General features: G+C 49.9%; 1 protein-coding gene and 1 pseudogene across 1 annotated transcript in view; one reads left to right on the forward strand and one right to left on the reverse strand.

Moving 5' to 3' along the window:
* The first annotated feature begins 4,749 nt into the window (after nucleotides 1-4,749).
* Nucleotides 4,750-8,517, forward strand: LOC146809051 (18S ribosomal RNA; annotated as a pseudogene).
* A 13,508-nt stretch (nucleotides 8,518-22,025) lies between these two features.
* The window catches only part of LOC146809052 (uncharacterized), a 477,319-nt gene continuing 471,827 nt past the window's right edge, over nucleotides 22,026-27,517 (reverse strand). Inside the window, exon 26 of the mRNA XM_085614821.1 lies at nucleotides 22,026-22,478. Within this exon, the coding sequence (XP_085470947.1) occupies nucleotides 22,026-22,478 (453 nt within the window). The remainder of the gene's footprint in view (nucleotides 22,479-27,517) is intronic.

Consider the following 27,517-nt stretch of genomic DNA (forward strand, 5'->3'; position numbering starts at 1 on the left):
CGAGACAGTTTTATACTTTCTATCCTCTGCACTTTTCTTTGGTCCCTTCCTTTAGGAGACTATTCGTTTCAGGACTGTCAGAACTTCATTGCTGTGTTTATCCTGTCTATTTGTCTTTTATACTATACCCTCACCACTCGACTTCATCATATATCATTTCTTTCTCTTAAAAAATTTGCGCTCCACCCAAGGTGTTGGTCTGCACCTGGGTGTATGATGCGGCCCTATGATGAAGCATGACACTCTCGGGTGTGTGAGGGCAGTATTAAAATCTTTATAGATTTTCCCACCTACTATGGCTAGTACTTTGCTTTATTCTTTATGATTTGCTTCTCTGTCATGTGTGATTAAAAGTTTTCTGAGGGAGTCAGAGATAGCCTCGCCCCCTTTATTTCCCTCGTCTCTTCTACGTTGTGTTTTGACCATTCTGGTATTCACAGAATGCACCTAGTACTTCTGGTATTCACAGAATGAACTTACTACTTTTGCTATTCACAGAATGAACTTAGTACTTTTGCTATTCACAGAATGGATTTACGACTCCTAAACTTACGTCCGCACTCGGGCCGGAAATTCCGGCCCGGAGGCGGAGCTTCCGGCCCGGGGGCGGAGCTTCCGGGCCGGAGGCGGGGCTTCCGGGCCGGAGGCGGGGCTTCTGGGCCGGAGGCGGAGCTTCCGGCCCGGAGGTGGAGATTTCAGCCATAGCCAAATCGGCCGGAATCCCCACCTCCGTGCCGGAAGCTCCGCCTCCGGCCCGGAAGCCCCGCCTCCGGCCCGGAAGCTCCGCCTCCGGGCTGGAAGCTCCGCCTCCAGGCCGGAATTTCCGGCCCGAGTGCGGACGTAAGTTTAGGAGTCGTAAATCCATTCTGTGAATAGCAAAAGTACTAAGTTCATTCTGTGAATAGCAAAAGTAGTAAGTTCATTCTGTGAATACCAGAAGTACTAAGTGCATTCTGTGAATACCAAAATGGTACTAAGTTTAGGATTTAGTCTTAAGTTTGTTCTGTGAATCGGGCCCGGAATGTTTGCAAATGAACAGGGGAAGGTGGAGTGAGCAGAGAAATGCCAGATACCTTTCAGCTGAGCAGTTATCGTGGATCTTTTAAATTTCTACAGACACTTCTCCTGGAAAGGGATAAAACTAAAAAAGGATATGTAAGGAGCCTTGGGCTGACTTCATTTGCCTCACTTGTTTCATGGTAGAATGATGAAACGTGATCAGGTGAAGTATTATGTCTGCTGATTTAAGTATAGCATCTCCTGGGCAGCATCCTGCTTCTCTTTATTTAACTTTAGCACCAGGGGACCCTGGGGCATGGGGTCCCCAGGGCCCCAAAAATTGTACAGCCCCCCTTCTAAAACAAAAATAAAATAAAAAAGCCGGCATCACGCCGGAGGCCCTGCCCCCTCCCTGTTCTACTCTGCAAATGCGCCCCGTCGCATTGTAAGATGGGAAATTAAGTCCCCATAAATATTGAGGGTCACTGGGGGCCAACTAGCCCACCAGGTACCTCCAGTAAGGGCCACATAGCTGGTTTGCAGAGAGGTGGTCCGAGGCCATGCCCCTTTTTACACCACTCTGCAAATGCGCCTCATTGTGCACTGCTGGAGGGCGATTAGGTCCTCTTGTGTCCTGACGACCTCAGGACACAAGTGGACTTTATCCCCCAAGCAGCAGCGCGCCAGGAGCCGTGTTTGCAGAGTGGTATAAAAAGTAGGGCTGGGCGGAATTGGCGTAAGGCCTCTACGTGGAATTATGGAAAAAATGTGTGGAAAACGAGCGCACGTCCTGAAGGTCCGTGTGCCCGGGACAGGAGTCCCTCGTGCCCGGGCAGGCTCCCCGATCTCCCCGGCCTGGCTGGGTTGAGAAGCAGGGACCGGCCCAGGGGCCTGGGTTTCGGTCAGGGCCTGGGGTGTGGGAGCCCCCATCCTGCGGCCTGCCAAGTGTCCATCTGCCTGGGACAAGGGTCCCTGGTACAGAGCCCCAGAGCCCTGCAAGGGCAGGCGGGATCCCTACCACTATGGCTCTGCTCGGGGCGGGCAGATGGGCGTCCTTTCGGTCCCGGCCATTTTGTCGCACCATTCCCCTCGGTCATCTGGTCTCACGCAATGCTTTCCAATGGGGCGAACAGATGGCCAGGCTGCCCTGGAAGTCCCAATGGGGGCTCATTTGCCTCCCGTATCCTAGCCAGGGCTCCAGGAGGTCGGGTACGTTCGCGCCTAGAGTCCCCTGAGTCTCGCGGTGCGTACGGGTTCCCAGAAAGAGGGGTAGCTTTCCTCCGGATTAGTAGGGGCAGGATATGCCAGGACATCCCTCCCGGGCTGGTGGTTCTTTGGGTCCAGATGGGCTATGACCGGACTACACCTCCGTCCGGGGGCTCCCTCCTCCAACCCACGGTGTAGCAAAGTGCTCCATGGGTTCCGGGCAGTCCTCCCCCTGCGTGGGCAGGCGGGAGCCCTACCGCGAAGGCTCGGGTGGGCAGATGGGAGTCCTTTCGGTCCCGGCCATCTGGTTGCACCTTTCCCCTCGGCCATCTGGTCGCACGCAATGCTTTCCACTGGGGCGACCAGATGGCCGGGCCGCCCTGGAAGTCCCAATGAGGGCTCATTTGCCTCCCGGATCCCAACCAGGGCTCCAGGAGGTTGAGCGCGTCCGCGCCTAGGGTCCCCTCAGTCTTGCGGTGCACACAGGTTACCAGAAGGGGGTAGCCTTCCTCCGGATTAATAGGGACAGGGTACTCTGGGACCCTTCTCGGCCTAGCGGTCCTCAGCCGGCAGCTGGACAGGCCAGGATGCTGCCCCAGCCCTGGGTCCGTCCCTGGGCTGGGGCTGTCCTGGATGGGGTCCGGCTCGGGTGCTCCAGCCCTGGGCCCCATCCCCCGGCCTGCTGCCCCGCCAAAGGCCCGGGACAGGGTTCCATCGTGCCTGGGGTGCCTCCCCTTGCTCGGCTGGGTTCAGGGGCTCCCAGCGGCCCCGGGGAGGGTGGCCTCCCCACTCCAGGCTCCGTCCTCAGGACCGCCGCGTGGCAGGGTGCCCAGGATGGGGTCCGGAGGGCCAGGGGAGGATTCCCCTGCGACTCCGGACCTGGGAGCCCCGGCTGGGTCCAGGGCACCTGCTGGGCCCCGGGTCTGGAGTCCCGGCCCTGGACCCCATCTCCTGACCTGACGCTCTGCCAAAGGCCTGGGACGGGGTTCCGTTGTGCCTCGGGAGCCTCCTCTCGCTTGGCTGGGCTCAAGGGCTCCATCCGGGGCCCCTGAGGGCCCTGGGGAGGGCAGCCTCCCCACCCCGGGCTCCGTTCTCAATCCTGCTGCGTAGCAGAGTGCCTGGGACGGGGTCTGGTAGGCCCAGGGAGGCTTCCTCTGAGCCCCTGGGCTAGGGCCCAGGAAGGGGGTCTGTCGATCCTGTGCAGGCCTCCCCTGCTTGTCAAAGGGTCTGTGAGCTCCTGTTCGAACGGCCCGTCGGGTCCCCCTCGCAGCCTCCATGGCTGGGGCCCCGGGCCTCCGGCCCCCCTTACTCCAGCGCCCGCTCACTCTTCATTGAGGCACAGAGTGACCAGATGGCTTCCCTTTCGAGCCTGGCCATCTGGTAGCACCTTTCCCCTCGGCCATCTGGTCGCACCTATGCCCTTGGCCATCTGGTCACAAGCAATGCTTTCCAGTGGGCGACCAGATGGCCGGGCTTCCCTGGAAGTCACGATGAGGGCTCATTTGCCTCCCTGATCCCAGCGAGGGCTCCAGAAGGTCGGGCACATTCACGCCTTGGGTCCCCTCTGTCACTTTATGCGCACGGATTACAAGCGGGTCATTTTCCTCTGGATTACTAGGGAGAGGGTCAGTCAGAACTCCACGAAGTTTGGCGAGTCTGAAACAGGGGAAGACAGAACCCGGGCCTGCCCACCGGGGCCCCCAGGGGCCCGGGTACGCACCTGCCTTTCAGCCCCTTCCCGATGGTCCTTTTTCTCTGAGTTTGCTCAGTCAGACCTCCGTGAGGTCCGGCGATTCTAAGACAGGGGAAGGCAGCACCTGGGCCCGCCTGCTGGGGCCCCCTGGGGCCCGGTCTACGCCTGCCTCTCAGCCCCTTCCTTTGAGCCTGCTCACCCCGGGAGCAGGCAGGGATGTGAAGCTACCAATTCCCCCACTCAGGGCGGCCTGCCAGGGGATGCCCTGGCCGTACTCTGATCGATTGGGCACTCTCAGTCTGTTTAGGGATGGACTGCTTGGCCAGCGTCGGCTGTTGTTTCAAGCAAGGAGCTTCCAACCCGCATGGACCGCCTGACTCGAGGGCCTGCCTTCTGGCGGGAGGCCTTTCACCCTACCCAGCAGAGCAAAGGCCAAGCGGCCCCGGCAGCTCGTGCCCCCCAGTGGTCCGGCCCAAGCAAAAGGGGTCGGGTGGCGCCAGACCCTCAGATGCTGCTTCCTGGCAGGTCCGTAGGCCCCGTGCGGCTTGCTGTCACCCCTCTCCGCCCAGCACATTTCCACAGCAGCTCGGAATGACTGTTCCGAGAGGTGCCGCCGCCGTCAGGCAACGGCACCCCTGTGTCTCACTCAGGCTGCGCCTCGGCCTGCCTCTCCTTTCTGGGGGAGACGGCTGGGCCCGCTGGTGTCTCCACACCCCTCCAGCAAGCCCTCCTGCCCAGGCGGGTGGGCTCCTTCCCCTAGCAGGCTCCCGAGAGGGAGGGGTGCACAAAGATTGTCCGGTCGGGCAGATGGGCACGCGGCCCCACGAACCCACCCCGTCAGCAGGTGCGGCTACCTGGTTGATCCTGCCAGTAGCATATACTTGGCTCAAAAATTAAGCCATGAAACTGCGAATGGCTCATTAAATCAGTTATGGTTCCTTTGATCGCTCCATCTGTTACTTGGATAACTGTGGCAATTCTAGAGCTAATACATGTCGACGAGCGCTGACCTCCTGGGATGCGTGCATTTATCTGACCAAGACCAATCCGGGCTCGCCCGGCCGCTTTGGTGACTCTAGATAACCTCAGGCCGATCCCACGTCCCCGTGACAGCAACTATGCATTCGGATGTCTTCCCTATCAACTTTCGATAGTACTTTCTGTGCCTACCATGGTGACCACGGGTAATGGGAAATCAGGGTTTGATTCTGGAGAGGGAGCCTGAGAAATGCCTACCACATCCAAGGAAGGCAGCAGGCACGCAAATTACCCACTCCCGACTCGGGGAGATAGTCACAAAAAATAACAATACAGGACTCTTTCGAGGCCCTGTAATTGTAATGAGTACACTTTAAATCCTTTAACGAGGATCCATTGGAGGGCAAGTCTGGTGCCAGCAGCCGCGGTAATTCCAGCTCCAATAGAGTATATTAAAGTTGCTGCAGTTAAAAAGCTTGTAGTTGGTTCTCCTGGTTCAATGACGATCTCAAGAACTCCAAGAAGAACTGCCGTACCCTCGAGAAAGCCTGGCGCAAAGACCCGACTACAGACAACATGACTGCCCTCAAGAACGCCACCCGCAAACACCACCAGCTGATCCACACCACCAAGAAGACAGCATTCAAGGCACGACTAGACAACAACGCACACAACAGCAAGGAACTCTTCAGCATCGTCAAAGAGCTCTCCATCCCCAGCGCCGGAACCAACGACATCACCCCCTCGCAAGAACTCTGCGACTCGCTCGCCTCGTTCTTCCACAGCAAGATCGCCGACATACACAACAGCTTCGGCGCACAGACCACGCACCCAACCACCGAACCAACGCCCCCCACCACCACCCTCCGCGCCTGGACCCCAGTCAGCACCAAAGACACCATCCACACGATGAACACCGTCCACTCCGGATCACCAACCGACCCTTGCCCCCACCACGTCTTCAACAAGTCAGACTCCGTCATCGCACCCCAACTCCGGGACATCATCAACTGCTCCTTCAACACCGCCACCTTCCCGGAGAGCTGGAAGCATGCCGAACTCAGCGCCCTCCTGAAGAAGCCATCAGCAGACCCCACCGACCTCAAGAACTACCGCCCCATCTCACTCCTCCCGTTTCCTGCCAAACTCATCGAGAAGACAATCAACAGACAGCTCGCCGCCTTCCTCGAGACGAACGGATCCCTCGACCACTCGCAGTCCGGCTTCTGAGCCAACCAAAGCACCGAGACCGCCCTCATCGCAGCCACTGACGACATCCGAGCCCTGCTCGACAACGGGGAAACAGCGGCCCTCATCCTTCTGGACCTCTCCACAGCGTTTGACACTGTCTGCCACCGCACCCTAGTGCAGCGCCTCAGCAACATCGGAATCCAAGAGAATGCTCTAGAATGGATCATCTCGTTCCTCGCAGGAAGAACCCAGAGAGTCCGCCTCCCTCCGTTCAGATCCGAGGCCACCGAAGTCATCTGCGGCGTACCACAAGGATCATCACTCAGCCCCACCCTCTTCAACGTCTACATGAGCCCCCTCGCGGCCATCGCATGCCGACACAACCTCAACATCATCTCCTACGCCGACGACACCCAGTTGATCCTCTCCCTCACCAACGACCCAGCCACCGCCAGAACCAACCTACACGAAGGGATGAAAGACGTAGCCGAATGGATGATGAACAGCCGCCTGAAACTGAACTCAGACAAGACGGAAGTCCTCATCCTCGGATCTTCACCCTCTGCATGGGACGACTCATGGTGGCCCCCGGCCCTTGGCAGCGCACCCAAACCAACGGACCACGCACGCAACCTGGGATTCATCCTGGACTCCTCACTCTCGATGACCAGACAAGTCAACGCCGTCTCATCATCATGTTTCAACATCCTACGCATGCTCCGTAAGATCTTCCGTTGGATCCCCACCGAAACCAGGAAGACGGTCACCCAGGCCCTCGTCACCAGCCGACTGGACTACGGGAACACCCTCTACACCGGAACCACAACCAAATTTCAGAAAAGACTCCAACGCATCCAGAACGCCTCCGCACGACTCATCCTGGACATCCCCCGACACAGCCACATCTCCGGACACCTGAGAGACCTCCACTGGCTCCGCGTCAGCAAGAGAATCACGTTCCGACTCCTCACCCACGCACACAAGGCCCTCCACGATCTAGGCCCCAGGTACCTCAACAACCGCCTGACCTTCTACACTCCCACCCATCAGCTACGATCGACCAGCCACGCCCTCACCGCCGTTCCACGCATCCGAAAAGCCACCATGGGAGGAAGATCCTTCTCCTACCTGGCAGCCAAGACGTGGAACTCCCTCCCCATCCACCTTCGTCTGACCCAAGACCACCTCTCCTTCAGGAAGCAACTCAAGACCTGGCTGTTCGAGCAGTAGCAGACCTCCCCCCCAAGCGCCTTGAGACCTTCCGGGTGTGTAGCGCGCTATACAAATTTCTTGATTTATTGATTGGTTCTTGTGATCAAGCTGGCGGTCCGCCGTGAGGCGAGCTACCACCTGTCCCAGCCCCTGCCTCTCGGCGCCCCCTTGATGCTCTTGACTGAGTGTTCTGGGGGTCCGAAGCATTTACTTTAAAAAAATTAGAGTGTTCAAAGCAGGCCAGTCGCCTGAATACTTCAGCTAGGAATACTGGAATAGGACTCCGGTTCTATTTTGCTGGTTTTTGGAACTGAGTCCATGATTAAGAAGGACAGCCAGGGGCATTCGTATTGTGCAGATAGAGGTAAAATTCTTGGACCGGCGCAAGACAAACCAAAGCGAAAGCATTTGCCAAGAATGTTTTCATTAATCAAGAACGAAAGTCGGAGGTTCGAAGACGATCAGATACCGTCGAAGTTCTGACCATAAATGATGCCGATTAGCAATCCGGCGGTGTTATTCCCATGACCCGCCGTGCACCTTCCTGGAAACCAAAGTCTTTGGGTTCCGGGGGGAGAATGGTTGCAAAGCTGAAACTTAAAGGAATTGATGGAAGGGCACCACCAGGAGTGGAGCCTGTAGCTTAATTTGACTCAACACGAGAAACCTCACCTGACCCGGACACGGAAAGGATTGACAGATTGATAGATCTTTCTCGATTCTGTGGGTGGTGCTGCATGGCCTTTCTTAGTTGGTGGAGCGATTTGTCTGGTTAATTCCGATAACGAACGAGACTCCTCCATGCTAACTAGTTACGCGACCCCCAGCGGTCAGCGTCCAACTTCTTAGAGGGACAAGTGGCGTTCAGCCACACGAGATCGAGCAATAACAGGTCTGTGATGCTCTTAGATGTCCGGGGCTGCACACACGCTACTCTGAACGGATCAGCGTGTGTCAACCCTTCACCGACAGGTGCTGGTAACCCGCTGAACCCCGTTTGTGATAGGGATTGGGGATTGCAATTATTTCCCATGAGTGAAGAATTCCCAATAAGTGCGGGTCATATGCTCGCGTTGATTAAGTCCCTGCCCTTTGTACACACTGCCTGTCGCCACTACCGATTGGCTGGTTTAGTGATGTGTCCGGCGGGGCGCTGAGAAGATGATCAAACTTGACTATCTAGAGGAAGTAAAAGTCGTAAAAAGGTTTCCATAGGTGAACCTGCGGAAGGATCATTAACGGCGGAGCAGCGCGAGCGACAGACAGCGCCAGCCCGAAGCCCTTGACTGCTTCTTGTAAGCACACACCGTAGGCACAGGGCCCGGCCCTGCCCTGGTGTGCCCCGGCCAGTGGAGCGGTCCGTGGCTGCATGTGGTGCTTGGGTGAGGATCGGGCCTTCGGTGGGCCTCTTCCACCGGGGAGGACATGACCAACACGCAAGGGATCGGGTACAGGGGGTGGCCCCTGTCCCTCTCTGGGAGGGTCACATCGGTAGGCCCTCCCGAGATGGAACCCAAGCTCACCCGACATGACCCCCGCGGTGGGGGGAAACCGAATGGCAGTGCATCATCGGGCTGGTAACATCCCCCGTCGAAAGGCCCTGCAGCCGGCTGGATTCTCTGGCGCCCGCGTACCGGCTCCACCGGGATCCGGGCGACCGAAGAGTGGCCCTTATTGTGAGGCAGGGTGGGCCTGGAAGAGAAGGAGCCGAGGGCCTGCGAGTGGACCCCGGCACCTCTCGGTGGGAGGCGTGTGGGATGGGGAGCTGCCTGGCTCTTCCTTTCTGGCACCTCCGACCCGGGCAAGGGTGGGGTGAGCTGAAAAAAAGCAAGCCTGCCGGCATGGCTCAGGGCCACCTGGCGACAGACAAAGGACGTCATGACGGCGTCCATTTGGTAACAATATTATTTGAACTTCAAAGACCAGAATTCACAAGGTGCATATGCCCACTGTGGATGGACTTATCTACTTATTGCTATAAGCGATGTCATTTCCTCCCACCAGCTTTCCTGTTGCCAAGCCAGTGAACAAGGGCTAATCTAGCCCGAAACGCGTATGGTGAAATTTGGTGCACTGTGAAGCTGTCACAGTATTGTTGAATGCTCTGCAGGTGCTGCAATAAAAAGGATATAAAGCATGTGTAGAAAGGATGCATTGTAGTCACGAGGTAAGTTCAAGTAGATGTTTATTGGTAAGTTACAAGTTAGTTCAAGATCCCAACATTCCATACACACATACTCATGCATACTGGCTGAGCAGCAGGAAGTGTAAGTACAACAGCATGCCGTGTGTGGCGCCTTCAATTGGTGCGCAACCTTTCGTGTGGAATATATATATATGTATATATAGGTGTGAACAAGGCCGCATGTCTGGCGGCCGAAACACGTCACTTTTGGATATCTTTATGTAGGAATAAAGACACTTGATTCATCATCGCTTGTGGAGTCTGTACACCCTGAGGATAAGTTATCCGAACTAACTCCTTAAAGAGGCTGCCTGAGTATCAGAATTTAGACAGTAGTGGTGAGCAAAAGTGTGTACCGATCGCCATGTAGCAACTTCACATATTTCTGCTATGGGTACATATCTGAGAAGGGCCGTAGTGGAGGCCTTCCTTAGGGTGGAATGAGCCTTTGGCCTACCAGGGAGTTGCATGTTAGCTAACCGGTAAGAGAAGGTAATGCAAGACACTATCCATCTAGAGATGGGTTGCTTAGAGGAAGGAAGAACAGTTAGATTAGGACTATAATTCATAAAGAGGAGATCTGATTTTCTTGTCTTTTGGTTTTATCCAGGTAGAATTTTAGAAACCTTTTGAGGTCAAGAGAATGCAATGCCCTCTCAGGAGGGGTGGTAGGGTTCAGGAAAAAGGTGGGGAGACTAAATGACTGATTAATGTGAGAATATGAACCAACCTTAGTAAGAAAACTAGGGTGGGTTCTCAGTACCACGCTGTTAGCATGGAAATTTATTTAAGGTTCTTTAGAACATAGTGTCTGGATCTCGCTAACTCTGCGAGCAGAGGTAATTACTACTAACAAAGCGGCCTTCCAAGTAAGGTGTTGCAGTGATGCTTTACGAATGGGCTCGAAGGGAAGACCCATCATTTTATAAAGGACTACATTAAGCTCCTAAGGAGGAGAGGGAGACCTAACCGGAGGATAGACATTTTTCAGCCCTTCAAGGAAGTCCTTAACCTGGTGGGTGATTTTCTATATGCTGTAATGGCCGCAAAGTGCACTATTTATAGAAGTGAACTGGAGGCCTGATTTGGCCAAATACAATAGGTATGGGTGAATAACCTGTTCCTGTCCATGGATGGGATTATGGCCATTGGCTGTACAGCATAGGTAAAAGTGCTTCTATTTGAAAGCGTATGACTTCCGCGTAGATGATCTCCTTGCTTCTTTCAGAATATACATACAGTCTGATGAAAGACCTAGATGCGTATATTGGAGAAACTCAGGAGCCATGCCGCCAATCTCAGGGATGGGAGGTTGGGTGGAACACCCATCCTCCAAACTTGGATAGCACCTCCGGATGGCACTGTAACCTCCTGTGTGGTGCCTCGGAAAGGTGAAGAAAGTCCGGATGCCACCACTGACGAGGTCACTCTGGTGCGATCAGGATCATCTTGGTTTTTGATCTGTAGAATTTGTTGATCACCAGTGGTAGGAGCGGAATTGGTGGAAAAATGTCTCTGACCAATTGATCTAAGGTGCATTCCCTCGGGAGCCTGGTTGGGGATACCTGGATGGGAAGGCGCGGAATTTTGCATTTGATGCATCCGCAAAGATATCTATGTTTGGAGAACCCCATCATTGAAAAATGTCCTGTGCAACTTAGTCGTTTAGCACCCAGTCGTATGCTTCGACGAAGTTACCACTTAGGGCGTCCGCGTATATATTGAGGGTGCCTGGGAGGTGGATCACAGATATGGACAATTTTATCGCCAATAGCCATTTCCAAATGTGACAGTGGTCTTGACCCAGTCTCTCCCTGTTTGTTTAGGTAGTACATTGTTGTGGTATTGTCTGACTGAACTAACAGGAAGCGTGCCTGGATGGACAGAAAGAATGACTTGAGCAATAGGTGTACAGCTCTTAGTTCCAACATATTGATGTGGTATCCCGTCTCCGTTTCTGACAACATCCCCTAAACTTGTACAGAGAGCTAATGTGTGCTCACCAGCCATGGAGGGATGCGTCCGTGATGAGTATCTGGCTGGGAAGTTGCTGATGGAAAGGGACTCCTTTCAACCAATGGTTACTTTGCATCCACCATTTCAGTGATTCTTTGAATATCTGAGGAAGAATTATAGTGTCCTCCCAGCGGTTCGAGATCTGAGACCATTGATCCTCTAATGCCTGCTGAAGAGTTCGCATTTGCATTGGGGACTATGAAGATGCAGGAAGCCATAGAGCCCAGCAGAGAGGATACTTGTCAGGCTGTGGGGTGAGTTGGGCAGAGGAGAGTGCGACATTTGTTGTTGATTGAGGATAACCTCTCCTCCCAAGGACCACTCTTGCATCTGTGGTGTCTAGAACCGCACTCAGGTAGTGAATTCTCTGGGTTGGAATAAGAATGGACTTTGTGTAATTGATGCACAGGCCCAAACTACTTGACACTCGAATGCAGGTTTGTAAGTGTTCTTGCAGTAAGACGTGCTCTTGAGCAACCAGTCGTCCAGATATGGATAGATGAAGATTTTTTGCTTTCGTAAAAAAGTCGCTACCACCATCATACATTTTGAGAACGAGCGGGGGGCTGACTTGAGCCCGAAAGGAAGGACCTTGCAATGGAAGTGCTCTGACGCCACCTGGAACTGTAGAATTTTCCAATATTTCTGGAAAATCGGTATATAAAAATATGAGTCCTGAAGGAGCACATCCAGTCTCCATGATGAAGATGTGGAAAAATTTGATGTAGAGCCAACATCCTAAACCTTTCTTTGTGGATAAGCTTGTTTAAGAGTATGAGATCAGGTAGAGACCTGTACTCACTGGTTGGACCTTTATTTAAAACCAAGAAGTTGTGGCCAGGGAACTTTTTTGATGGCTTGTTTTTGTAACAGGATGGTTACCTCTGCCTGAAGCAGTTGTTGTTGATGGACCGAAGTTCTTCAAGGTGGGACTGCTGGAGGAGGGGACTTGAATCTGATTGAGTAACAATTCTGCACAATATTGAGCATCCACTTGTCCTTTGTGATTTTGTGCCACTTGTCCAGAAGTGCCATGATACTTTTCCCCACTAGAGTGGAGTACAGAGCTGGGAGAATCAAGCGCTTATTGTTTTGTCTTCTGCTTAGCAGAGGAAGCTGAATGTTTGGAAGCTCCCCGTCCTGTCCGACGCTAATGATAATGGGACCTGGCTTGATGATGTTGTTGCAAGGCCCAGTGAGGGGTTTGAACCCTCTGTTGATACTGGTGATGGTCATAAGGGTGGTATCTGAGCCTAAAGTCTTTGCGTTTCTCCTGGCCCACCACCTCCAGGGTGTCAAGTTTGCACTTCATTCTGGTCATCTTGTCATCGGCATGAGTGCCGAAAAGTGAAGAACTGCTGAAGGGCAAGTTAAGAATTCTGTGTTGGGCCTCAGGTTTCAGACCTGTAAGCCATGGTCAGGAGGGGTGCCTAGCGCAGATGTCATGGGAGTATTCATGAGCCACCAGGTCGGAAGCATCCGTTGCTGCACTTATTACCTGGTACGCTACGAATACTACTTCCTAAAGGATTTCCTGAAAATCCTACTGGTCTTCTTATAGTAGTTTCTTTGTAAATCTTGAGAGGAAGTCTCATAAAGCTCTATAGTACCTTGCCAGACGTGCAGAGGCACTAGTGACTTTCATATAGGAAGTAGAGGTACTACACATCCTTTTCCCAAGGGAATCCATCTGCTTACTGTCCTTTTCAGGTGGCACTGTGGAGGAAGATGCCACTGGATGCACTTTTCTTGCCGCTGCCACTATGACTGAGTTTGGAGAAAAAGTGGATCCTGGTCTGGGGCTTTGTATTTTCTGGTAATGCGCACTGGCCCACTTGATGCCGGTGTAAGGAAGGTTTGAAGAGCCGGTTTAAGTAGCCCAGGTACCATGGGAAGTAAAAGTCTAGTGGACGATCTGAGATGAAGAGTTTCAAATGTGACTGATGCCGAGGTGGTTGCACTTGGCATCTTAATGTTCAGCTTTGTCCACAGGTGAAACTGTTGCAGGAGGGGTAGCTGACCGTGTAGGTGAGCAGTCTTCTACAGAGGCTCTGGATGTGTCTGTAGAGGGATGGAGACCTGTGTCTATGTCCCTGAGCTCTCTGAAGGATTGGGACTGACGAGACCTGGAAGGAGATGGCCTATGAGGTGTTCTAGACCAATGTCTACTTGGTGAAGGAGACCGTGGCTGTCGTGGCAACATTTGGGGAGATCTAGTGAGCGGTGCAAGCAGATGACCCGCCTCAGCAGAGATTCAGGAAGGCAAATGTTTTTGAGAGTAGTCTGACCCTGGACTTTGTCTTGGCATTGTCCACACCTTCACATTCTTCAGCCACCTCAGTGAGAGATTAACCGGTGGTGTCCGTTGTTCTCGATCCAGAGATCCCTCCCGCAAATCTGCAGAAACCTATGGCCTGGAGAGGATGTTGTGCTCTTCGACATCGACCATCTAGATGTCGGTGTCGGTCTCTGCGAATCCACAACTTGCACCCCCTCGATGTCCCGTGCTGGGGAGTCAGAACTTCTCTGTCTCTTTGCTGGTGGTGAAGCATGGAAAGACAACGGTCTCCACATCGATCTCCTATAGGCTGATGATCTCTGCCTCGATGTCGGTGATGGCGTCATCCAGGATCCGGGTATAGATGGATGTGAGGCTCTAGACGTTGAGTACCTATGACCCGACGTTTGAGGGGTCTTTGAAAGTGACCATCCATGCCTGTGGGGCGGGGAGACCCTCAAAGTTGAACATCTGTGTACTGCCGTCGGTGGGGCACCCAACCTGGAACGTCGTTCCGGAATTGTAGATGCCGATCAGTGCAGCGCCGACTCAAGCCTAGACTTAGGCTTACTTGGTGCCATTTGCGACGACAATCTTCTTGATGTCAACTTTGTCTTTGCCGATGGGCCTGGGGTCAACCGCAACGTCGGTGATTGTTCTTTCGACGGCGGTCGTGGCAGAGACCTTCTCTTTGTCGATTATGACGCCAACAGTGAGCATATGTTGATCTTGTCTCCATCGATGGTGAGGCCTGTGAGGCAGAGCAGTGTTTTTTTAATTTCTTTTTGCCTCTTGTATCACCTTTTCTATGATCCACAGCACTTGAGAGGAGATCTCTTTAGAAAGTTGCTTGGTACCTTCCAGGCCACTTACATATTTTTGTCCTCTCTCCTGCATGGCATGTAGCTTGATTCCATCCCTGTCACGCAGAGTCTTCCTGGAAAGTGGTTGGCAGTAATGACACTTGTCTGGTTGGTGTGGGGATGGCAAACACACGATGCGGACAGCGGGTGGGTCTGATTTAGCCATTTTCTTCCCACAAAAAGGACACTTGTTGAACAGGGGCAGGCATTTCTGACTTAAAAATTAGCAGAAAAGTCAGAAAAAAACAAATTTGAAATATCAATTAATGACAGAATGTCAAAAACTGACAAGCTCAATGCTCCAGGATCCTCACAGAAGGAGATGGAAAAAAGAACTGACCTAACTGTCATCTGTGGAGTATGATGGGAGTTTGGTGGTCTTAGAATTTGCAAGGTTTTTTAAATGCTAATTCGTAACTATAACGTGTGTGAAACCTATGGTTTTTTCAGTGAATTTGTACGGTTTTTTAAATGCTAAGTTATGTATTTATTTATTTTTTTCAGGTTTTTCACCGTGCGCGCACCATGCGCGCGCAGTGGGCGCTCGGTGCGCTTCGCGTACCGAGCACCCCCGGTTCGCCGTGCACGCAACGTGCGCGCACCTCGCGATTTAAAAAAAAAAAAATTGTTTTTTTTCGGCCTTTGGGGTCCTTCTGTGACCCCCTGACCAAGGCTAGGGGGTCAGAAACTGTCCACTCTGCCCCCTTTTCACGTTCTCCACCTTTCTTTTTTTTTCACCCCCTCAGACCGCGAGAGACAAAATGGCGGCCGACACTTCCTGGTTTCGACCGATTCGAATGTTTACCGACATCTAACAACCAATCAGAATTGCGCTCGCGCACGGCAGGGTGCGCGCACAGTGCGCGTACGGTGCACGCGTTTAGATATTAACAGATTTGCACCAGACCTGCAAAAGGCACTTCCTTGACCTTATGGCTACCTCTCTGCCAAATTTCACGTAATTCTGTTCAGCCGTTCGGGCTGTAGCTGCGACTAAAGGTCCTATGGAAAAATGCATGGGGAAAACGCGTTTTGGGACCCCCCCCTTTTTCTCGGCCCCTGCTTGACGAATCACCCCGAGACTTACAGGGTAGGAGCTGAACGGAGCGCCCCATTAGTTTTGAAAATTTCGCGAGGATTCGTCAACCGGCGCCAAAGTTATTCAAAATAGAATTTTGAGATTTCCTATGGAAACTAGGTTGTAACTATAACTATCTATTTGGGTTAAACATATATTAATATATATGTATTTTTGTATTTGCTCCAATTTCCCCGCGCGAGGGCAGGACTATTCAGTGCTTATGACTATTGATGAGTATCCCATGGAAGAGAACATGTGGTTTTAGTGATGCACCTGCCTCTGCCAAACAACGGCAGTTCCTCCGTTATAGCTGAGGAACGTTGTCCCACTGCTTTTCAGCAGTGCATAAAAATAAAATGATACTAAAACAATGTTATTATCATTTTTTTCCCATGCTGAAGCCAGTTTTGGGGAAGAGCTGGGCTTGGCTGTCATCACAGCCAGCAGGGGGAGGAGTAGTTGGTGCACTTGAGTGCGCATGACGGTTTGGCCAGCCGTCTTGGGCCAGCCAAACAGTTATGCGCCCTTAGCATGTTCTCTACCAGGCTGTATTGCACAGCCTGGGTGGAGTACATGCACAGACTCCCACTCCCAGTCTGAGCACCGAACCAGGCCGCTCAGACCAATCACAATGCTGCTGTCATGCCGGTGACAGCAGCTATGTGATTGGCTTAGGGGTCTGTGTGCTTCCTGCTTCACGGAACAGAACCAAAGGAATGACAACGGAGGAGAGACAGTGAAAAATGCAGCTGTAAGTGGTATTTTCTTTTTTCTTCACCCCGTTCTGAACCAGCCCCCATTTTTGCCAAAGATATTCATATTGTGCAGTTCTAGGGAGCAGTAAGCACAGCATGAGCGACAAGCTCTGAGGTTTGGGGAAGCACCTGCCACCACTAGAAAATTCAGTGCATAAGGTATTAATGATTCCCCTATGCATGCCAAAGATGTGCACAGCGTGAGATTCTATGAACACACCTTAATCAGCTAACAATAGACATATTGTGAAATTCAAAGGCTCCGCCTTGCACTGGCAGAGATGCACAGAGCATGATGTTCTCGTTTTTAGGCTCAATGAAAGCACCAGCCACTGCTAAACACATGCTCGGAGTGAGATTCTTTTATTTTATCCGGTTCACCTAATGTTTAATGGATGATATGATTAGCTATCCTAAAGAAAGCCACTTTCTCTTACGAATTAGGTCTTGTCATATTAATACGTTTATTATGTAGCACATCATCCCACACTTCCCTAAAAAGACATATAGACATATAAGACGTTACTGTTACTCAAATGTGGAGCAGGTCTTCTATTAGGAGGAGAGAGCTGTGCCAAGCCATATTTAGCAAATATGGCCTGCTGCTGCCGCTCTCTTACCCTGTGATGGCACTCTTTAAGGCTGCCTAGCACCACACAGACATAACTTACATCATAGTGCAAAGGTATTTGCGTGCTGTCTAGCATACATTAGTACTGGAAGGGTCCTTCCAAAACAAACTATTCTAGACATCTTTTAACCTCTTCAATGCCCGTGACGAGCTGGTCTCGTCATGGGCCGCGGTCGCGCTGTGCCCATGACGAGACCAGCTCGTCATAAACCCCGCCCGCTAATACAACGGCCGGCACAGGTCGGGGAAAGGGGCGGGCACTGAAGGGGTAAAAACATCACATACATTGAATGTGTCCTGCACAATATAGTATACACACAATGTGAGAAATGTAAGGAGAAATAAAAATATTTATCCTACTTTGTGCCTGCCTCACAAGTCTATTTTTGAAGCTTATCCCAGGCTAACAAGCTTAGGGCCTCATTTACAAAGAATTGGCGCAAGGCAGCACCACAAGTCATTTAATTGCACTGCTCTACGCCAATTCAAAAAGCAGGAATGCACCGTATTTATGAGATACAGTCCATTTCTGTCCTTTTAAGCAACACCTGTTCGCAATTTGTGGGCGAGCGCCAACAGAGGCACCATGGGGTGTCTGTGTTGTTGACCTGTTTGTTTTTGTGTAGGGAGGGGAACCTTCCTGCACAAAAACAAATACAAGAGGTGTTTTCCTCATTCTTTGTGTGCTGCATAATGCATGTAAACATTTCTCCTCATTATGCCTGCTCTGGGGAGGCGTATGTTTTGGGTGCTCCCTCAGGTTTACATAATGTTGTAAATCTGGGGCTGTGTTAAAATCCATGGATATTGAATGGGAACACCCACAGAAACCCCATGGAACACCTCCTTTCCGTAATCCATAATTATGAGGCTATGCAAAGCCATGCAGGGTGGCTTTGAGTCGCATAATAGATATGATTGAGAGGCCTGTGCCACCGGATCGTCATAAAAAGTGAGTTTTCCGGCAGTGCAAGTCTCTTGTGTATGAGGACCTTAGTAGGGCCTTAGTAGATAAGGCTTTGTGTTATAAACCATGGTTGGTTACCATGGGATACCACGGTATGCCAAAGTGCCACCCATGGAATGCCCCCCGATGCAAAATAGTTCAAAGTAATTAGAAGGGCTATCTGTGTTACAAAAAGGTCACTCTTCCACTGCAAAAAAAGAATTTGCACTGGTAAAGAAATATCATGTAAAGACTTTAAGCTGCTTTATGTCAATGTACAAGACTTTATGGAGGCGCAAAGTCTTAAAAAATATGCTTTGACTTATTAAATTAAATACCTCAGAAAGCTAAATCCTCCTTTCTGGCTTTCGAACTTCTAGTCATTGAGCAGAACACCGAGCGCTTGAACGGGAGTTCCAGTGCTGAATGTTTTTATCATGTTTTGTGTGCAAAAACACTAGGCTGCTTTCTTTGTTTGTTGACTTGTAATTAATAAATATCTTATATGATCCAATACAACAATATTCAATTTTCAGGAGTCTTGCAATTGTGTTTCAGAATCCAAATTTTATAAATTTTTCATAACTGTATATTTTGAATGACGTGTAGTGTGACCTCTGGTTCAATATCTTCCTGGGGAATCAGTCTCTTTCCTGGGTGGTATAGTACCCCCTGATTTAAGGTTCTAAGGTTTTTCAAATTCTATTTCCTAACCATAACGTCCATGTAACCTTTGTTTTTTTAAGTGAATTTCTCTGGCTTTTTAACTAGTAGTCGCATTTGCAGAGTAGTAGAGAAAGGGGGCGGGTTTCAGACTACCTCTCAGGAATCCTGCTATGTCGGACTTTCTGGAGGCAAAAAGAGGGCTTCTGGGCCCCCAGGATCCCTCAGCATCCAAAAGGACTACATCCCCCAACCAGCAATGCACCAGGAGGCCCATTTACTAAGTGGTGGAGAAAGGGATCTTCTTCTCTAAACACCTCTCATCAATTCCACTGTGTGGGACTTACTGCAGGTAACAGGAGGACTTGTTGGCATCCAAGGACGCTCTAGAGCCAAGGGGACTTCATCTGCCAACCAACAGTGCACCAGGAAGTGTGTTTGCAGAGTGGTGGAGAAAGTGGGCATGGCCACTGACTATCTCTCAGCAACCCCACTGTGTGGGACTTAACGGGGGTAACAGGAGGGGTACTTGGCCCCCAAGGGCCCTCTGCAGACAAGGGGACTTCATCCACAACCAGCTGTGCACCCAGAGATGTGTTTGAAGAGTGGTGCAGAAAGGGGGCAGGGCCTCTGGCGACTTGAGATCCATTTATTTTTATTTTTATTTATAACAGGAGGAGGGCTGTCTGGCCCCCCTTCCCTGGGTCAATTTCAGCTCCGGGGACCACATTCCCCCAAGCATGGCCTTTTATTTATTTATTTTAATTTAATCCCCCATGCTTCTCTACTATTTATCCCCCGGGTGGGCCAGGCTAACACAAAATTAAAGGATAAGGGCCACGAAGTCCCGCTCCTTGGGCATTTGTATGCCCTGGGGACACCACCTCCCCAGGGCATATATTGTTTAACGGGGGCCACACAGACCTCCCCGAGATAGCCTCCTCCCCGGGACTAAATTTGAGTGGCCTCATGGACCCCCTGTGCCCTGGAGATTACTATCTCTCCAGGGCAAATGGGTTTGTAATTGTAATCAAGGTGTTAGACGATGAACTCCCAGTCCCATAATGCAGTTGGTGGGTGGGAGAAATGTGTGCCTTCCCATGCTGCACTGGGAATGTGTCAGCTGATTATTCTCAGCTTATAAGAAATCAGAAAAGACTCCCGTGTGCTTGGCTTTGAAATTCCTGTTTCCTGAGTGTTGAGCCACGCCTTGATTCACCTAGACGAGCTTCCGACCTTATCTCACGGAGGCCGTATGAGGAGACCGTTTTGAACACATGCATGAGCCTAGTAGTCTGTGCCGTTGTTCGAGACTACCCCTGAGAACCAGAACCTGTGAAAGCGCCTGGAGGCGCATAAGCATTACAACAGACGTTCAGACTTTATTAGCGCGAGTTGCGCTGTGAACTGTACCTTTAAATTTTTTTTTCTTTTTTATTTGTTCGTCATACCCCACGGAGAACATACTGGGTAATGGCGTTTTGAGACCTGCAACTGCTAAACGGCATCAGGCAGCATTTCTTTCTGATATGTTTGCGGGACCCGTCATGAGAGCGTAACTCTCACAGCATCCACTTTTCGGCCTCGTGTGGAAAAGAAAGCAGACGCACAGCCTCTTCCCTTATCCGGCCAACCCAACTCGGAATAAACTACAAGACTCGCACGTCCGCTACAAAGTTTCCTCTTGTAATCCCACAATCCCTGCTTGAGAACTGTGCTGCACTCACGTGACTCCCGCGAACGTTCTCACCGGACATTAGAGTTCTAGCCCCGATAACCTAATGCGATCTGCTCCACGACCTAAACAAGGAGAATTATCCTGCTAGCTACTGGTGCTTATCTCTCCTCTGAATACGTTTCCTGGACTGCCAAGAGGGGGAATATATCTGCGAGGTTGTGAGTACCCTTTTTTGTTTATTCCCGAGGATGCTTACATGAGGTGAACTACATGGATAAAACACTTTGAACCATCTCCCTGGATGTTATTCCCGCAGTGTTAAGCTTCCTTCAGTCTTGCTGTGTGTAAGTATGGGAACGTACACATCTGTATTTAACCAGTGATAGGGCTTGCAATAGACTGGGCGCTTTAACCTAAATTGTCCCTTTATTCTGTTCTTGTGTTACTGCAGGTTGTTTTGAAACTACAGTTCCTGTGTCCCCTCCTTACCTGTATTCCCGAAGTTGCCTGGTGGTTCATTCAGGTCTCTACACTCCCTAAGGATATCGTTCTCCACCTGTTGTATCATAGTGGCAGAGGAGAGCGGTGTCTTTGCAGGAGAGTACAGACGTTTACTTCGCTCCCGTGGATAGTGGCATCTCTTGACTTGAAGCCTTAAGCCGTCACACAAGGGCCTTCTTGACCCCGGGCCCCGGGTACCACCACTTCCCCGGGCCAAATTCTATTTTTATAATGGTAAGTGGGGCTGTGCAGACCTCCTCCCGGGCCATTCTCGGCCCTAGGAACAGTCACCACCCCGGGGCAAGCCTTACTAAATAAAAGGAGTGGGGTGAGCAACCTCCCTAATGGAGCTAATAATGGCCCTGGGGACCGCCACCCCCAGGTCTGGCTTCTGCTATGTCCCTGGGTTCCGACCCCTGGGACAATAGCTGTTTGTTGTGGCTTGGCGGGAGCTTTGACAGCGCCGGTCAAGTCACAGCAAACACTCCACTTCCAGCAAGCGAGAGTGAAGAAATGCTCTCGCTTGCTGGTAGCGGAGCTTTTATCCGATTCCCTGCCCGCTGTCAAGCAAGCAGGGAAACAGATGAAAGGATTGCTTTCACACACAGCATGTTTAGCAGATCCCTGCATGAGAAAGCAATGCTGGCTGCCGCAGGGGGTGGGGAGCCGGCTGGGACTGCTGGGGCCTTGAGGCTCTCCCGCGGTCTCATAGCTCCATGGCTGCCCTCGAGGCACCCAGGGCAAATGGCTGGGCCTAGTGGGATGGGGTTCCAGGTGTTGAAATTGGCCGGGGTAGGAGGGCGCATGGCTTCTACATTAAATTAAAAAATATATATAAGACCGTGCCCTGGGGGATGGGATCCCCGGGGCCGAAATCAGCCTGCACCGCGTGACTCCCCTTCCCATAGTATAATAGCTGAGTCCAGGGAGATGGGGTCCCCAGGGCCATCACTGGCCCGAGAGGTAGGTAGTCTGGACCCTCTCCCCCATTCTATTGTGGCCGGGCTGTGGGGGATGGGGTCTCTGGGGCCCTGTGTATTTGGGTTAAAAAAATATTTATTGGTAATTTCTTCTATTGATTGTGCATTAGAACACTGATCACTGGAGTGATGATACATTATGAGAAAACAGAAAATAGGTCTGAAAAAGTCAGTGCTCTGCGGAAGAAAATGAACAAGACATTACCTTTCGTTCTGCCTCAAGCTCTGATTCTTCTTCTTCTGGTTCATCTTGTGGCTCATCTTTTGCCTTTTTCTTTACTAGCTCTTCTTCTGGCTCTACCTTTTCTGGATCTCTTACTTCTGGCTCTCCTTCTGGCTCTTCTTCTGGGCCTTTGTCTGGCTCTGCTTCATTTGGCTCTCCTTCTATTGGATCTCTTTTTTCTGGCTCTTCTTCAGGATAGTCTTCTTCTTCTGGCTCTCTTTCTTCTGAGACTCTTTCTGGTTCTTCTTCTGCCTCTCTTCCGTCTGGCTTTCCTTCTGACTCTACCTTGGAATCTGTCTCTAGTGCTTCAGACTCTGGTGCGTGCTCCTCAGCTTCTGACTTTGGCTCTGCTTTTCCAGTCTGTAAATCTGATGCATAGTGCTGTACCACCTGTGAATCCTGAAACATAAATTAAATCATCTCAGGATTAAACAAGGACAATCTATTGTTTATAATCATGTGACACATGGTAACAATTTGTCATGTTATATCATTCTCCTGATTACATAATAGATTCACTTTTAGCACCATTTTCTGTGTAAAGAATGAATATGTTTCTTACTAAACTGGCAGGCCACATTACATAAAGATTTTCGACTGGGCTTAAACAGGGCAAACTAATTTGATACCATGATTGCCAGTGACTGTGATAACACAACTTAATGTGGCTCTACTTCTGAAATGTAAGTAATAGTCTGGCCTAAAACCAGTTAACTTTGTTCTCTATAGAATAAGCAAGAAACATAGCATGATATAATGTTGCTGCAAATTTGGTGTAAAATAATTGTGATGAAGCCAGAGGTCATCGAAACATGTTTGGGTTGCTACAAAAATAGTGCAAATTACATTTGATCAATCTTTGTCCGCAGTCCCATTCTCGCTGTCACAAATATTTAGTTAGTGCCTTCATAAATATATGTTTAGCTAGACAAGACTTGAAAATGATATGCTGTGCACCCATCCCCCATTTAGTTCACAAAAATATCGAGGCTTCTTTGGGTATCATTAACAGGATCATTAGACCCTAGACCCAGGTCAGCAGAGGCTCATTCCTCTGCTCCCCTGGCAGAAGACCACCTCCCATAGAGAGTCCAATGGGCAGGCGAGGATCTCTGTGCCTTCAGTGGTGCTGTTGGTGCAGTGACTCAACTGAAGGCACTGGTCTTTGCTGAGCAAATGCTATGTTTTTTTGTGCCTGTTTAACAAATTCTATTTGTCTTCAGGAAACCAACTCCCAACTTGTAATTTTGTTTTTTGAAAACAAAAAAGATAATGTCCCTAACAAGCAGGTATTTTTCTGCCTGCGCTTGGGGGTCACTAAGTGTATTTCCTATAAGGGATCACCATGTCTCGCACAGCAGTCTCAGGTAGCAAAAGGCTTGAAGGTTGCCTGGGGTTGGTCAACAGTAACTATGACCTGACAGCTATGTTGCAGATAGGCTAAGTCAGGTCAAAGGTTTATGCTGGCAAAGCCAGCTAAGATCCTTCTGGTGCAAACCCATTGCTTTCACAACTCTAACAGAGCAGGACAACCACAACTTTGGTCGTTCAGAAACACCACTGATTTACAATGGTCTTCCTACTCCACCAAACTCCAGCAGATCCTCTTAATAGCTCCTTAGGGCACCAGTGCAAATCTCGGTATGAAGACTCCGCTTTTCATCCTTTTAAAAGTATGCAGGAAGATAGTGTTCACTGGTTGCTCGTGCAGGACATCATCGGCAATATGTTTTGCACCTTTTCAAAGCGTTGTGCTTCACAAAGGGGTTGCAGGCATAGCACGTAAAACAAGCCAAACTTTATGATCATCACAGATAGAGAGCCACCAACCTATTGGGTACCTTCTCTCCTGATTCCTAATACATGTTCAGATGCTTCTATACAGGATTCATCCCATATAGCCCTTCTTAGGTATTGGAAGAACTTAATTTTTTCCATCCTCATAACTCCTTTTCAGCTATCTTTTAGTCTCACTCTATTTCGCATGCTTTTCTCTAACATACTGCTCTATGTCTCACGTACTCTCACTCAGATCCACTTTCTCACACCCTCCTTCCACTGACACACCACTTATTCATTAATACACACAAGGCGTTCACTCTCTTCCCATTCCTACATCCTATCACAAATGCCTTTATTTGCAATTCTCAGATACTTCATGTTCTCTCCTCTATTGAACCCCTTATGGTCTCTTATTTAGGCGTTTGAAGTAACATTTTTAGAGGGGGAACTCAAGCCTCCATAGCCTGAGGCTGATGGAGAGGGAGGCTAATAGTGTTTGTGGAGACCCACTTCCTGCTCACATCTTCAAAAACTGCAAGGCATCAAGTAGGCCTCTAATCAGTATTTTCCAGAATGTTGCATTTTAACTATCCTGCTACATAATATGGTAGCTAGAAGAGCAACTACAACAAGCATTGGCATAGCCAATAGGTCTCACCTTTGGGATCTTATGAGAGAGCAATCGCTGCCAATGTGGGTGTAACAAGGATTGACACAAGGACGGCAATCCAAATACAATGACAGCAAAAACGTGTAACTTGGACTCAATTCAGATAAGCTGTATTTGTTTATACATGTCATAAAACTCTTAAAAAGTCTCTCAAAAGTTTTAATCAACAACCGATCATATAATTAAGCAAATATGTTTAAGATAAAATACGTTGAGACATTTGCTGAGGTGAATTTACGTTATTAAGTGAACCTACTGTAGACTATCATCAGTTTATCACACATGGGAAAGAGTGTGGGCGAACTAAGGGAGAGGATGTAGCCTAACGGCTAGAGCGGTCGCCCTCGAAGCTGGGGAACCGGGTTTGAGTCTCAGCTATGACGCTCAACATCTTGTGATTGTGGGCAAATCACTTCATCTCCCTGTGCCTTCCAAAAATTAATGTGTCCTTCTGTAATTAAACTGGTGCTCATGATAAGCAGGTGGCGCAGCCCAGATATAGTGTCCCGAATTCACCCACAATAACTGGAATAAACTTGGTTTTATTAAATGGGCAATCATTGAACTATAAATACAGGCCCCTATGAAGTGGGTGCGCGTTCGTGCAGGGCACAGATGTGCGTTTTTTTTAGGGGAATTTATTGCGACTTTTAAGCTGGGGACCAGGTTGGAGTCTGGCGGGAGGCTCAATCATCCTATGATTCTGGCGATCTACAAAACATGTAAACAACGCATTTTGAGCATATGTGTCCTTACAAGAAGTAGCACATTCATCCCGTTGTCTTCGTGAGATGGCATGTGTTGTCCTTGAGGGTTCATACTGTGTCTGAAGGGAGACAACGGCGACTGGATATAGCAACATTGCAGAGCAGAGTTTATTTCGGATTCCGCTGCTTTGACGGCGTTTCTCATGAAAACTTCGTACTTTGATCAGCAGAGGGTGGAGACAAAATCTTCTTAAAGGCACAGGGTTGCATCTCTTTTGTTTACTGTGCACTTGGCTGCAGTCCTCGCCCTCATCCGGAAGAAGCAATAGGGATTGGAGCATTTTGCACCTTGACCTGTCTAGACGGGAGAGCGTATTTGTAAGGAGGTAAACAGCAAGGGCAAGGGACTAACACACCCCCATCAGCAGAGGCCAGCTAGAGGACTCTTAGGCCCAGGGTGTCACAGTAAGAAGTCCAAGGCAATGGTAGGCCTTCAGGATCTCAGCGTGCAGAGTGAGGCCCATCCTGATGCATAAAGAGTAAAAAAACTATTAAAAAACGAAGAAAATAAGAAAGGGCACCTGCCCTGTACCAGACCCAATCACACAATGCAAGGACTGTGCGAAGAAAGGAGGACAAAGGGGTGAAATGTACTGATGTATTTATATGCCCCGGGTTTGATACAGAGGAGGTACTATTTCAAGCATACTTGCAACCAACCCATTACCCAGAAACAGCAGCTGCTGATATTTCGGTCCAATTACCGCTAGAACTTTGAAGGTATTCATGTAAATATTGAACTGTGTTCTGTTTGGTCACAGCAGCCTTTGCATTGTTTGCTGTCGGTGTGATGTGTGAGGATGTCTTTGGGTGGACACATTGCTCTGGGTGCTTGGTCTGCAGTGTCCGTATCTCTCTTCAATGCTCAGGTGCAGCCAATCGTCCAGTCCCGATAATTCTCGTTCCATGCGAGGAGGAAGCAGAAGCAGCTGGGAGGTCTTTCTCAGCAGCGCGAGGTGATAACTGATGACAGTCCTTCCTCTATTCTTTTCTTTTTGTCTCGGCTCCATTTCTGAGGCGTTGGCACTGGCAGGTGCCAGCAGACTCTAGCTCGGGCACCAAAGGGTAGGCTGACGTTTAACCGGGAACTGGGGTGGAATATTCCTCACAGCTGAACAGCGCGACCCCTGCGCTGCAGCACGGAAATCAAACAAGGGGCCTGGTAGAAGGACCGGTCAGTTTTAAGAACAGGAATCCGTAGAACAACCTGGATCTCTGCAAGGAAAGCTAGAAGAAACACGTCCTTTGAATACACAGTTAGCTCTCTATAAATTGGGACACATATTTCTTGAGTAACATTTACACAACTAAAGTGCACACACAGTAAGTAAAGGTCGTCTCTTTGCTCGTCACTTCATGACCTACCATGGTGTTCATAGGAAAGACGCCCTGTTAACCATTAATATCAACCCTGGCAAAGGAGCTCTTTGTATAAAACATTAATCGGATGAACGGGAAAAAGCCAAAATAATAATACAATTGTTTTCGAACAGTACAAACGTGTGCCCGCATTTACATGCAGCCGGTTTTTTAAATCTTTGGCATTACAGAAGTGACACCACATGCCCTTTAACCCACAGCGGCATCACGACTTTTGACTCGCCTGAAGATGAGAAGCAGTATAAGTTTTATTAAACAGCTTTTTTCGCACACTAGAGACACCGCATGTTGAATGAAAGCAGCTGATAACACACCCGCACATGAGCCACAGAGGCTCTATGAATGCTGCATTGAAGATTCATATGAACCAAATGAAGCGTATCCTAGAGTTAGGAGACGTCCCCCTGTGCACAGCTCGAAGCCCCTATGAACCGGGGTTGATAAGGTTATGTCGTTTAATGTTCATAAATTTAGAAAAGAATGAGATACAACGAGGCTTTAGTTGAATCTTTCAATCGATATTTAGTAGATCATATCAATGAGTAATCTTCCATTTACATCCAAACGTTAAACATTTCGGAAAATAGCCCAATGCATTTCGGTCCCAAACGGACCTTCGTCAGGGGACATATCTATAAACAATAACAAAACGCTAGAGTCAGGAAGTCATTAGAAACGAAAATAGCTTTCATAGTACAGAGGCGATAAAGATGTTCAAATGCGTTTAGCTTAATAAAGTTGGTCGAGGCATGCAGCATAAAAAAAGAGACAAAGCGTCAGTGAATCAAAGGCTGTGAGGTCGTGACTCTGAAGCTGTACGGATATAAAAACTGAGTGTA

This window comes from Triturus cristatus, chromosome 7 (genome assembly GCF_964204655.1).
Source record: "Triturus cristatus chromosome 7, aTriCri1.1, whole genome shotgun sequence".
NCBI lineage: Eukaryota > Metazoa > Chordata > Amphibia > Caudata > Salamandridae > Triturus > Triturus cristatus.